This window comes from Thamnophis elegans, chromosome 1 (genome assembly GCF_009769535.1).
Source record: "Thamnophis elegans isolate rThaEle1 chromosome 1, rThaEle1.pri, whole genome shotgun sequence".
NCBI classification, from domain to species: domain Eukaryota; kingdom Metazoa; phylum Chordata; class Lepidosauria; order Squamata; family Colubridae; genus Thamnophis; species Thamnophis elegans.
In genome coordinates this window covers 185,394,458-185,408,752 of record NC_045541.1, presented here as the reverse complement: position 1 = coordinate 185,408,752, position 14,295 = coordinate 185,394,458, and the positions used below count along the sequence as shown (strand labels likewise).

The window sequence follows — 14,295 nt, the reverse complement described above, 5'->3', positions numbered from 1 at the left end:
AAATCCTGCATTCCTTCCTGTTGCCGTGTTCTCAGGCGAATTTCTCTGCGTGTAGATCAGAGACCTGTGAACACGTCAGTTCAGGGCTCAAAGCACTGATGGGATTCAACCGAATTGGGACCGGTGCGGGAGACCGGTTCACCAAACCAGTTGTTGCAAGGATTAGATTAAGATTAAGATTTAGTTTATTTGTATGCCGCCCTTCTCCGGGGGGACTCAGGGCGGCGAACAACTCAAAAGGGAAAAGGGGATACAAATACAATACACGTAATTAAAATACACAAGAGTCAACCATACAAGTCGAGAGGGAGGGAACTCATCAACCCCAGGCCTGCCGCACAGCCAGGTTTTGACGGCTTTCCGGAAGGCCTGAGAGGGGTGAGGGTCCGAATCTCTGAGGGGAGTTTGTTCCAAAGGGCCGGAGCTGCAACAGAGAAGGCCCTCCCCCGGGTAGTAGCCAGTGGCATTGGCTGGTAGACGAATCCGGAGGAGGCCGACCCTGTGCAATCTAACGGGTCTATGGGAGGTAATTGGCAGCAGGCGGTCTCTCAAGTACCCAGGTCCAATACCATGAAGGGCTTTATATTACGACTAGCACTTTGAAGCGTATCCGGAGACCGATCAGTAGCCAGTGCACCTCGCGGAGGATAGTGTAACATGGGTGTACCGAGGTGCACCCACAATTGCTCGCACGGCTGCATTCTGGACAAGTTGTAGTCTCCAAATACTCTTCAAGGCCCTGCCCATCCCTCCCCTCCTCTCCCCCGTCTCCATGCAGCTGTCTTTGTAGGGCCTCAAGCCTGCCACAGATTCAAGCACAGTTTCCCGTGGGAAACTGGGAGGGCGGCATGGAGCTTGGGCGATGTGCAGCCATAACAACATTCCTTCTCGGGAAGTCAAGGTCACCTTATCCCTGCCCCTAGACGGATGTGGACGGAGGAATCTTGACCAATTGGATGGACTGGTGGGTGTGGGGACAAGGTACTTGGACTTTCAACTGGGTGGGGAAAACCGGAAGCTTTCAGATTTGGGTTTTCCCAGATGTGCCAAGGTGGCTCTTCCATAAACTGGTGTTTGGAGGAACTTCTTGCCTCGAGCTATTATTTCGTAGAGGATGCTATTTGGAGCCCTGACAGCCGCCTGTCCATCATGCCAGGTAAATACGAAGCAGAAAGCCTCCGGAGCGAACACCCCCCCTCCCCAGTGAGGAAGCCGAGGAGGCCACACCCTCCATGGCCACGCCCACCCAGACCCGGTTGCTAACATTTTCCTGCCTCAAAGGGGATGCAAATACCCCCCTCCTCCCGAAGATCCAGAACCTTCTCTCTGAATACGTACATCTACACGGTAGCTTCCGTTTGCCGCGCTGGAGAACCCAGAGAGATGAAGAGCTAGAGGAGCACATTCTGTTTCAGGCTACAATAACAGCATCTTGCAAGCCTTAAAAGTGCAGGCTTCCCGCCACTCATTTTAACCGCCTGGTCCATTAGGGGGTCCTTCCAAGTTTCTTCTTCGCCTGACTGTTGAGTCACTGAGGGGCTCCTGGCTCCCTTCTCTGATGCTTTCCCAGCCAGCTTCTCCTCCCCCTCCTCCTCACGGTCAACACGACGTTTCCCTTCTTACTATCTTGCAGAGCCCCTGATGACAAACAAAGTAACTTCACTACTCACGTGGGCAGCCTCCTGCCTGCACCCCCTTATCTCTCCTAGTCACCTCAATCTACCTCTTATTAACTGGACCCTAAACGACGTACAACTGAACCCATACATGCAACCCTGTCCCATGCTGTTACTAGCAATAGCAATAGCAGTTAGACTTATATACCGCTTCATAGGGCTTTCAGCCCTCTCTAAGCGGTTTACAGAGTCAGCATATTGCCCCCAACAACAATCCGGGTCCTCATTTTACCCACCTCGGAAGGATGGAAGGCTGAGTCAACCCTGAGCCGGTGAGATTTGAACAGCCGAACTGCAGAACTGCAGTCAGCTGAAGTAGCCTGCAGTGCTGCATTTAACCACTGCGCCACCTCTACTAATCTGGGACTGGATCAATTGGTAACATCCAATAGAATAGCAGAGTTGGAAGGGACCTTGGAGATCTTCTAATCCAACCCCCTGCCTAGGCAGAACCCTACACCAGTTAGCAGACAAATGGCTATCCACCTCTTCTTAAAGACTTCCAGTGTTGGTGCATTCACAACTTCTGGAGGCAATTCTGTTCCACTGATTAATTGTTCTAACCGTCAGGAAATTTCTCCTTAGTTCTGTTGTTTCTCTCCTTGATTAGTTTCCACCCATTGCTTCCTGTTCTACCCTCAGGGTCCTTGGATAATAGTTTGACTCCCTCTTCTTTGGGGCAACCCCTGAGATAGTGGAACACGGGCTATCATGTCCTCCCCTGAGTCCTTCTTTCTATTAAACTAGACATTCCCAGTTCCTGCAACCGTTTCTTCATATGTTTTAGCTCCAGTCCTCTAATCCTCCGTGTTGCTCCTTCTCTGCACTCTTTCTAGAGTCTCCATATCTTTCTACATCGTGGTGACAAAACTGGATGCAAATATTCCAATGTGGCCTTCCCAAGGCCTTATAAAGTGGTATTAACACTTCACGTGATCTTGATTCTCTCCCTCTGTTGATGCAGCCTAGAACTGTGTTGGCTTTTTGGCAGCTGCTGCACACACGGCTGGCTCCTAATTTAAATGATTCTCCACGCGGACTCCAACAGACAACACTAGACAACAGCTGCCTTGCTCTCATCTTCTGCAACAGTTTGACCTTCACTTTACAGTCTACAAATACAAGAACCCTTTTCCAGCAGGGAACACAGCATGATTGACTTTTGTCTCAATTTATGTCCGCATAAAGAGGAGTATAATGAAGCCACCCTCCCCTCCCAAAAAAATATAACTTTAAAAAAGCCAAACTACAATCTCATAGCTTGCACATCTCATCTCTTGTTGGCACCGGTCCTGTTCTCTGGCTGTAATACTACTGAAGACCATTAACACTTTCTTGCTCAAAGTCAACAGACTTCGTTCATCAAACTATACATAGCATTAGTAACCCCCCATTAAAGACTAGTATAAAAAGGAGCGGAGAAATGCCATGTAGGCCTTCAGATCCTGTTATTTATACGGTCAATATTCCTCCACCTTGGCAACAGCTGGACTTCAGCTCCCAGAGTTCCCCCGGTTAGACAGGCTGGCTGGGGAATTCTGGGAGTCGCGTCCACATACCTCAACCTTGGCCGAGATTGGAAAAAAACCCTAGTAACAAGAGGAATTCCAATAGCATTGGGTGGGGGGGGCTGTCCTTGCTACCACCTTCACAGGTAGCATAGGCAACATTTTACAAGAAAGTCCCGGAAGCCAAAAAAAGGCCAGGATGGGTTACAAGCAAGAGGACTCAACAACTAGAAAAGTCACCTTTAGGCAAGTTGGGCGCAAAAAAAGAGAAGAAAGAAAGAAAGAGGGAGGAGGGAGAGAAGGAACGAAGGAAGAGAGAGAAAGGAAGAGAAAAGGGGAAGGAAGAATAAGAAAGAAAGAATGAATGAAAGAGGGAGGGAGGGAAGGAAAAAAAGAGAGGAAAAGGAAGAGAGAGAAAAAAGAGAGATAAAGAAAAAGGGAAAAGAAGGGAAAGAGAGAGAGAGGGAGGGAGGGAGGCAGAGAAGGGGGAAGGAAAGAGGGGAAGGAGGGAAGAAAAAGAAGGAGAGGGAGGGCAGGAAGGAAAGAAAGAGAAGGGGAGAGAGAGAGAAAGATAAAGAAAGAGAGAGGGGAAGGAAGGAAGAAAAAGGAAGGAAGGAACGAAAGAAAGAAAGAGGAGGAAGGAAAGAGGATAGGAAGGGAAGAAAAGGAAAAGGAAGAGAAAGAGAAAGAGAAAGAAAAGAAAAAAGAGAAAGAAAGAGGGAAAGGAGGAAGGAAGGGAAAGACAGCGCGGAGGGAGAGAGGGAGGAAAAGAAGGGAGGAAGGAAAGAAAGAGGGAGAGAGAGTAAGAGAGAAAGCAAGAGGGAAAGGAAAGGAGAGAAAGGACTGAAAGAGGGAAGGAAGGAAGGAAGGAAGGAAGGAAGGAAGGAAGAGGAAGGAAGGAAGAAGAGAAAGAAAGAAGAAAGAAAGAAAGAAAAGAAAGAAAGAAAGAAAGAAAGAAAGAAAGAAAGAAAGAAAGAAAGAAATAAATTCTGAAAAGGTACCTAAACAGGAACAGGGAACCTTAGACTTCAAAGCTCACTTTCCTTGCTCAGCTTTCCCAGGCCGACCAGGAGTAAAAGGGAAGTCGGCATCTCCAAAATCCGGAGGGTGGTGGGCAACTGGGGAGACGCCCCACCCGCCTGCCCCTCCCTCCCTACCTGTTCTCGTTCCACCTGTTGTAGCGTGGCTGAGGGTCCGGGTCGTTGTCATTAAAGTCGTAACTTGCCAAAGGATCCTGGAAGGAGGAAGGAAAGAGGGGCTGGAGAGGCTCCCTTGGGGAAGACTTTCATCCTCAAAGGTTTGGGAGCCCCCCCCCTCTTTGGGGGGGGGGAAGGGAGGTTTTGGGGAGGGGTTTGATCCTTTGCGGGAGGGGCCGATTGGAAGACGGGTGGAGTGACAAGGTGGCTTCCTTGCCTGTTATGCTTCTGCAGGGCCCTTGGTGAGATTTGAGGAGGGACCACTTGGGATGGCCAATTATGGCACCCGCACCACAGATGACACATGGGACCCTCTCCCGTCGCCCAGCTCAGCTCCACCACGCATGCGTGCCCCCTGCCGGCCAGCTGGTTTTCGGGTCTCTGCCATGCATGGGGGCCACACGTGTGCATGTGCAAGGGGGGGCAAGGGTCAGGGGTCGTACGGGGAATGCAGAGGGCTGGGGGCAGCACGCTCCCCCCCGGACCCCATTTTGTGTCCCAGGAGGCTTTAGGGAGGTCAGCTAGGCCCAGAACAGGGTGTGCAGGAGGGGCGGGGTCATGCGTGAATGCACGGGGGGCGTGGCGTGCACACACACACACACAGGAGGGCGGGGGCACGTACATGCATGCACAGGGTGCAGGAGGTGCCTGGGGGGGCGTGCGTCCATTGCATTCTGGGTTTTTAATGGGTTTTCAGTACATGCGCCTCCCTGTGGCTCCCCTCCCTCCGCCTCGGCCCCGGGAGGGCTGCACTCACGTAGTTCGCCTCCAGGTCCGGATGGCTCTTCTCCACCCCGTCGTCCAAAATGCTCACCACCACGCCCGAGCCGGTGTAACCCTGGCTCCAGGCCACGAGGACGTTGAGGTCGGGCGTGATGTCGTTGTTCTACGACGGAAAAGATCGGGGGGGGGGCTCCATGGTGCGGGGAACTGAGATCGGAGGAGGCCGTTTGAGCCCCGAGATCCTCTCGGGGACCCCGAAGTTCCCCAAAGACCCCAAATATCACGACACTTTTTAAGATTCCGGTTCGGAAGACGGACGGCTCAAACCTAGACGGGCAAGTCCCCAACTTACGACCACAACTGAGCCCAGAATTTATCCTGCTCAGTGAGAAATTTGTCAAGAGAGCTTTACCCCGTTTTTGCGGATTTTCTCGCCACGTTTGTTAAGTGAATCACTTCAGCCGTTAAATGAATAACGTGGTTGTTAAGTCAATTGGGTTTCCCCATGGCTTGGCAGGGGGTCGTAGAAAGGAATCACAAGACCCCGGGATGCTGTAACCGTCATAAATATGAACCAGTTATATATAAATATATATAAAAGAACGGTTGCTGGAATTGAGCATGTCTAGTTTAAAAAAAAGAAGGATGGGGCCTGTGACGTGATAGCGATATTGCAATATTTCAGGGGTTGCCACGAAGAAGAGTGGGGCGGGGGCTTCCCCCCTATTCTCCAAGGGACCTGAAGCAGAGATGAAAAGCTACCGGTTCGGGCCAGTTCGCGCGAACTGGTAGTAAAAATGCTACCGGTTTGCCCGAACTGGTAGCAAAAATAAAAATGCTAAAAAAAAGTTTTAAAAAAGTTCCAATGATCAGCTGTGCCACACGATCATCAGAACTTTCTGTAAAACTTTTTTTTAGCATTTTTACTACTGGTTTCAAAGCCTTTTTAAACACTTTAAAAAGTTGGGAGGTCCTGCGCATGCGCGGAGGTGGTTCATGCGTGCGAAACGCATACTCACATTGCTACTGAACCGGCGGCAAAGGTAAGTGGCTTTCACCCCTGACCTGAAGGTAGGGCAAGGAGCAATGGATGGAAACTAACCAAGGAGAGAAGCCACCAGGAATGAAGGAGAAACTTCCTAACAGTGAGGACAATTAACCGGTGGAACAGCTGGCCACCGGAAGTTGCAGATGCTCCATCACTGGAGGTGTTGAAGAAGGGGCTGGAGAGTCACTCGTCTGAAGTCTCCTCCTTGAGCCAGCTCAGAGGGCCCCCAAGGGCCCTACAAGGTCTTCCTTGAGGAGAGGGCTGGGGAGAGGAAGCAAGGCCCAGTCCTCCCCCTTTCTTGCCCCACTCACCATGTACCACTGCTTATGGAACCACGGGTCGGTGGGGACAATGGTGGCTGTTCTCTTGGTCCGCCTCTTCAGCGCCTGCTGTTCAAACCACGGGACCTAGAGCCCAAAGCAGGGAGGTTACACCGAAGTAAACAATCTAGTTTGCTCCACGGCCCCAAGTTGATTATTTTGGGACCAGCGGGATGGGAATAGCGGATTCCCCATCTAGTTGGGATCAGATTTCAGGGCAGCCAAAGCAGACAGGCTGGGATGTCTGTATGTTCCCGACACTCCAATCACTTCCTTTCACAGCAGCTGTGAAAAGGACACGATTCCTTTTGGTCTTGGGCTGTGCAGTTCTTTGGTTATCCCCTAAAAAGGAACCAGGATTCCCACCCACCCACCCAACATGTTCTGCCCCAGCCTTAGTGGAAGCAAGAAACCGACTCTTTGTTACGAAAAAAAACCCTCTTCATTTATCGCTTGTGAATTAATGGCATACACCCACTGAGAAGTCCAGCAAGAGTCCTTCAAGGCGTTAACTGCAGTACAGACCTTATCAGTTCCTTGAGATAATTGCAACAGCCCAAAGGCTGCAAATTAAAGCTCCGGCAAGCAGTCTTTGTGGCACGAAACACCAAAATCTTCAGAAATACGAACTGTTGTCTCCTACGACAACCACTCCCTTTTCCTTCTATTTATTCCCCAGCCAAAGAGGGGCCATTCAGCATCCATGTGTCCTTTGCTTCCCAAGTCGACTCCTTGTCCTCTGTGGTTCACCTCTCCTAACTCTCTGCGCATACATACAGGCCCCGGCTGTTCCTCCTCCTCACTCGTATCAGCCTCCAAAGGCAGCTGCCTCTTCAGTGGTGGGAAATGTCAGACGGCCCTGGCTCTATCTCTGCCCCCGACACAGAGCCCTCGTCAGAACCTTCCCCAGGCTCCAGAACTGGCCCAAGTTCCTCCCCAAGCCCCTCATTGTCTGAGTCTGCCGCCAGCTCCACTGGCAGCTGGCGGGCCACAACACAACATTGCTCTTGCAAGCTTTCTTTAACAAGATTAATTGAGGTGGAAGGGATACAGGCTGAGGGTTAGGGTTATGTTACTAACAGTCATTAAACAAACCTGTTGTAAGTACAGGACTACCTGTAATTAAGGCAGCCCTACTCCTTTGAAAATGCCCCAGGTTTTTACCCCCCATGTCCTCATTCTGCTAAACAAATAATTCCCACAACGCTGTCAAACTAAGTAAGGCTGTATTCTATTCTTCTTCTCCTCATCTTTCCTATTACCTATCTCTTTATCTTCTTTTGACTGTAACTTTTATCTTTCGTTGCTTGTATCTTATGATTTATATTAATTTTATTTGGTATCATGGTATATGGTTTTTGTCAATTGCTCATTTAGTATCCTGTTCTGACCCGCCCTCGTCCCACACCAAGACACACTCCGAGCCAAAGATAAGGTTGGCATTTAATTAACAGACAGACAGGTCCTTGGCAGCAATCCAGCCTGCCAAGCTCACAATAATGTTCTCCGACATTAGTTCCTGCATTGACTTCTGCAAAGAGGGGCGTGTGCACAAGCAGTCTTTTTATAGTCTGGAGAGGAGCCTAATGACCACCAGCTGAGTGCAATCACCTCCTGTAATTGCGCAACTGTTCCTGACGCCTAGTAGCTCTTCGATGGCGTGCATCCAGGAACAACTCACTGCTGACATCAGGAACATACTCCCTTGTCTCCTCCACACTGGTCCACGGCTCGGGCGCCTCCTGGTGACCAACCAGCCTCTCTGCGCCCTGCTCGGAGTCAGAACCCTGTCCAGGGTCCTCCACATCCTCCAGAGCCAACTCAGAGGGCCCCTCGCTGTCGGAGTCTGGTGGCAGCTTCAAAGGCTCCGGCTAGGCCACAACACTATCCTATGACTATCACTAAGTGTTGTATCATGGTTTATGAGGAATGTATTTTTACGATGACAATGATAATGATTTATCACTTATTGCTTGTGTATACACTGAAAGCTTCTGCACCGGAGACAAATTCCGTGTGTGTCCAATCCAACTTGGCCAATAAAGAATATTCTATTCTACTTGGCCTCCGATAACCTATAAACAGGCCATGGAGGAACAGGCCACCTTTTAAGGTATATTGCCAGCAGCATCCAACTCTTGGTGGCAGATTGCCTGAGAAAGAGATAGAGAAAGAGATGGACAGGAGGGGAAAGGATTGGCTGTCAGGCCCGCAATGGTTCCTCTAAGAATCTTTGGCCTGCCACACTATCATTAAGGGGGGGGGAGAATAGCAAGGGGTAGAATGTGTTGTTTTCAAAATAAAAAAATTCCTTTCTAGGAGCTCAAGGTCATCTTTTGTCTCCCAAACCTTTGCACTTGATCGGAAGCAGCTGGGCGTGGGTGCCAGCGTGGAAGAAGAAGATTGGACCCTGTGATGGATTTGTGGGTGAGGGGACAAGATCATGAACTTTTAACTGGGTGGGATTCTGATGCAATTTCCAGAATTGGGATTTCATAGCGTAATGCCAAGCTGTCTGATTTATTAAATTGGAACTTTAAGGATCATTTTGCCTTGGACTCTCATTTAATTTTACATGATATTTAGCAATAGCAATAGCAGTTAGACTTATATACCGCTTCATAGGGCTTTCAGCCCTCTCTAAGCGGTTTACAGAGTCAGCATATTGCCCCCAACAACAATCCGGGTCCTCATTTTACCCGCCTCGGAAAGATGGAAGGCTGAGTCAACCTTGAGCCGGTGAGATTTGAACAGCCGAACTGCAGAACTAGCAGTCAGCTGAAGTAGCCTGCAGTGCTGCATTTAACCACTGCACCACCTCGGCTCTTATATTTGGAATGCTGACATTGGCAGGGCAGGAGTGGGGGGGGGATACAAAAAGAATGAAAAGATGAAGAAAACAGGTGTGTCACTTGGAGTCGACGGCCATGGGGGGGAAACAGGTAGGGGTAGGAGGATAGGTACGGTTGCGTTTTTTAAGACTGCCCATAGCAGAAAGGTTCCAGAGGGCAAACCCTGAAGGTACGAATAGCTAGAGCAGTCTTATATGGTTTAAGCATTGTGCGAGTGAGGTCAGACTACAGGGCCTCCAGGAGGCCCTCTCTGCCTATGGGCTTACCTGGGGGTCTCTTTTCAGGCGAAGATGCCAGCCCCGGTGTTGGTTAAAGATTTCTGAGCCATGCCCTGTGTTTCAGATGGAAGTAGGGCTCCCCGGCAATCACCTGCAACGCAGACGGGCAAAACGTTATCCCAGCTTCGACACACCCTTGAAAGACAAAGAGAACAAACGAAAAGAGACAACCACAACCACAGCAACAGGAAAGGAAGAGGAGGAGAGGAGGAGAGAGGAAAGGGGAGGGAAGGAAGAAAGAGGAAAGGAGAGGAAGGAAGGAAGGGATAGAAAGAGAAGGAGACAGGGCAGGAGGGGAAAGAGGAAGAGAGGAGCAGGGGAGAGGTAAGGGAAGTAGGAAAAGGAAAGGAGAGGAGGAAGGAAGTAGAGAAAGGAGGGAGAAAATGAAATAAAAAAAATAGGGTGGTGATAATACAAAATAGGGTGGTTAAAAAAAGCAACCCAGAATGTATATTTTAACTTTTTATATGGAAAAACAATTGTGTAAAAGTGATAAAGATAAATAAGAACAATAACTGTGTGAATGTATACCTGTAACTATATATGAGAGAATAAAAGTAAAAAAAAGACAAAAAGGACAGGGAGGTGGAGGAAGAACGCAGCTAAAAGGCGCCTCTCCACCTTTTCTCAACCTTGGCTCAACCTCGGTTACTTTAAGATAGTGTTTTCTCAACCTTTGGCTACTCTTAAGATAGTGGACTTCAATCCCCAGAATTCCCCAGCCAGCTTTGCTCTGAATTCTGGGAGTTGAAATCCACTTTCCTTAAAGTTAGGAAAAGTCCTGAAAAGATGGCCCGATCCCAACCAGAAAAGTATTGAAATCTCTGGAAAAAAGTAGAATATTTCATGGGGCGACTCCTCCTTAATTTACTGCTCCTCCTTGCTCCTTTACTCTAGGCCAGTGGTCTCCAACCTTGGCAACTTTAAGACCTGTGGACTTCAACTCCCAGAGTTCCTCAGCCAGCTGAGGAACTCTGGGAGTTGAAGTCCACAAGTCTTAAAGTTGCCAAGGTTGGAGACCACTGCTCTAAGTCTGCAAAATAAGCCCAGGTCACAGAATCCCTTGGGATCTGTCTCCTCCTCTCTGCCTTTGGAAACCCTCTCCCTCTTGATCTGTTTTCCCAGGCCTGGCTGCGTACCTTCAAAATAGATCCCCATCGATCTGATTAAGAAGGCTAGCTAGCCCGGTTTTTAAAAAGGAGGAAGGACAGAGAAGGCACAAATGGTTTAATTGCAGGACTCTTGTTCTCACCCTCTCGGGATAAAAGGATGGGCAGCCAATAAATTTAATAAAACAATATAGGACTCCGCAGAGGGACAGAAAGGCCAAATCCAGTCTGAACACCCTGGCTGATTGTGTGACGAAACAAAATAAAATAAATAAGTTTTGCTGCATCGGCATCTCTCATGGTTTACAGATTTTTCCCTCCAGTAACAGAAAACGCCCCAGACACAGGAAGCCTTCCCTTGCCAAGGGACCCCTAATTTCCTGGGGTCCACACCCCTATTCTCTGCAGACTACTGTGCCACCCACCCCCAAAAGCCATAATCTCTCTGCTCCAGGGGGATGATGACTTCTTAACTTGCCAAAAACATTTCTACCTTTGGCAGGTCATTTCATCTTACTGTAAGTTCCCAGCAGTTTCCCTGATCCACTGAAATGCCCAAGAGACTCCAGACGAGGCTTGCAATATATATATATATATGTATATATCAGTTTTTATTTATGTCTATAGAAAAAGCTGGGTGACCAAAACTATATCCAAAACACACTAACAAATGCATGTAAGGAATAGCCGCCTCCTGCAAGAGGGGCTCAGAGTATTATATACATTTTAGGCAGATAGAAATGAAGTTTATCCAATCAGAGACAAAGATTCGTTATCAATGTGATCTTTAAAGCATCCTTTTGTTCAACCTCCTATCTCTGTCTCCCTTATCTATGGGGGATTCCTATGGCCTTGTGTAGAGCAGTGTTTTTCAACCTTTTTTGTGCAAAGGCACACTTTTTTCATGAAAAAAATCACGAGGCACACCACCATTAGAAAATGTTTAAAAAAATTAACTCTGTGCCTATATTGACTATATATAAAGTAATTTTCCCACGGCACACCTTACACTATGTCACGGCACACTAGTGTGCCGCGGCACAGTGGTTGAAAAACACTGGTGTAGAGGGTGGCAGCCCCCACCCCCTTTGCCAAGTTGTTTTTTAGGCAGAAGGCTTTAAGGATTTATGACTCTCTAGTTTGGTTCCTTTATCTATGGGGCCTGATATTCCCCTGTAACAATTTCTTCTATGGTTTCAAGAAGGTGCCTAGCTTGGAAGCCAAGAATAGAAGCGAGAGGCAGCAGTGAGATAACATTTGCAGTAACACCATCCAGTATTGAGGTTACAATTTGCTAAGCTAAAAAAAACAACTCATTTCTGACAGTATATAATAATATAAGCGGAAGACAATAACAAAGCTTAATTCTTAATAAATGATTTCTAGCAGTCTTTCACATCAGAAGCAAACAGCCAATATTGGTTTAATCGGTAACAATTATATAGTATCATAAGCCATTCATAATAAAAGCAAATAGCCAATATTGATTGATATATACTCCTTCATTACCTCAAGCTTTTTTCTTTCTTTTTTTTTACAAAAGTAGGGTCTCTAAACCCAGGAGGGGGAAAAATCCCCCTTTTCCTTTTTCTCCCCTTTTCTTTAAAAAGAAAAAGCAGTAATTATTATTATTTTTTGCAGCATGCTTTTTTCAGCCTCCCAGAAGAAATGCAAAACGGAACCAATAGAGAGCAGGAAAAAAATATGTGATTTATCTATGGTTTCTTCCCAAGACCCCCTAAAACTTTTAACCTGAGACTCTGGACCTCACCCCATTCCTAAGAGGTCTGTAAGGGACGTGCATCAGCGCACCAAATTGCCCACCTGTCCTAATGTCCCCCCTTTATTTGCTATCCATTTCATGTATTCCTAAACATGTTTATACATATACATTAACTAATACATGCTTGACGAAATAAATACAATAAAATAAAATAGACTCCAACAGGCCTCCGTACGCAGCGAGGGATTCCTGCACCGTTTCGCTTTCGTGCCCAGTTGCAAGACCGGGTTGGGGGTCTCCGTGTCCCACCCTGGGGGCGTCCTACAGTTTAGAAAAGCCCCCCCAAACTTTAAAAGAGCCCCCCACCACCACGAAGGCTGGAGAAGGGGCTACAAGCTCCCCCCACCGTGTTTCGCTTTCATGCCCAGTTGCAAGACCGGGTTGGGGGTCTCCATGTCCCATCCTGGGGGGGGGGTGTCCTGCAGTTTAGAAAAGCCCCCCCCAAAACTTTAAAAGAGCCCCCCACCACCACGAAGGCTGGAGAAGGGGCTACAAGCTCCCCCCACCGTGTTTCGCTTTCATGCCCAGTTGCAAGACCGGGTTGGGGGTCTCCATGTCCCACCCTGGGGGGGTCCTGCAGTTTAGAAAAGCCCCCCCCCCACTTTAAAAGAGCCCCCCACCACCACGAAGGCTGGAAAAGGGGCTACAAGCTCCCCCCACCGTGTTTCGCTTTCGTGCCCAGTTGCAAGACCGGGTTGGGGGTCTCCGTGTCCCATCCTGGGGGGGGGGGGTCCTGCAGTTTAGAAAAGCCCCCCCCAACTTTAAAAGAGCCCCCCACCACCACGAAGGCTGGAAAAGGGGCTACAAGCTCCCCCCACCGTGTTTCGCTTTCGTGCCCAGTTGCAAGACCGGGTTGGGGGTCTCCGTGTCCCATCCTGGGGGGGGGGTTCCTGCAGTTTAGAAAAGCCCCCCCCCAACTTTAAAAGAGCCCCCCACCACCACAAAGGCTGGAAAAGGGGCTACAAGCTCCCCCCACCCCCAAAAAATGCACCTTTGCCCCCCCCCTTCTCCCCAAAGCTTCCTCTTAAAGCAGCCCCTCCATCGAACGCAATAAAAAAGAAATAGAAATAAAACAAAATAGAAATAAAACGAAATAAAAATAAAAGCCCCTTTATAATCTCCCCCCCTCCCAATAGAACAAAAAGGCTTTAATAATTGAAGGGGTTCCCCCCCCCCCACCAACTGTGGGGGAAGACCCCACAGAGAGACTCAGCCTGGGCTGGTAGCTGCCCTGACTAAGTGGAGCCTCCCTGTTCAGGAGCAGTGTACCTGAGGGCTGGCGCAAAGTGGGGGGGGGGCACCCCAAGGACAGGGGGTGGGGTGGGCTGACAATGCCCGCCTGGCGCCAAAGACGAAGCCCACGGCCTCCTCGGGTGCCTCACACCACCCACCCACCCCAAACAAGCCATGTTCCTTTGATGGAGCCTCCAGCTGCAGAGGCAGTCTACCCCAACCCTCGCACCCCAGGTGAAAGGTTACAGGCGAGGTGAGGTGGGGAGAGGGAGGAGGGGAAAGGCTGGGTTGGTGGTGGTGGTTTTCCTTTGCAAAGGCGCTCTGCGTATGCTCAGAGGCTATCTCTCTCTCGCCGTCTCAAGGCAGGCCCAGGGCGAGGAGAGGAGGAAGCGGCGACGCACCTGGCCCAGGTAAAGCAGCCCGTGCCTGCGGGCCAGGCGCTGGGCCTCTTGGGCGCCGCTAGGGACGCGCACGGCCCAGCTGCTCAGGTAGATGCTCGCGGCGCTGGAGGCTCCACCGCAGAGCAGCAGCAGCAGCAGCAGCGGCAGCATCCAGACGCCCATTTCCTG

General features: G+C 49.4%; 1 protein-coding gene across 1 annotated transcript in view; it reads right to left on the bottom strand.

The window, feature by feature from the left end:
• The window catches only part of LOC116511430 (proprotein convertase subtilisin/kexin type 4-like), a 47,863-nt gene extending 33,568 nt beyond the window's left edge, over window positions 1-14,295 (bottom strand). Inside the window, 1 exon segment of the mRNA XM_032221471.1 lies at window positions 14,128-14,295. Coding sequence (XP_032077362.1) covers window positions 14,128-14,289 — 162 coding nt within the window. The 5' untranslated portion in view covers window positions 14,290-14,295.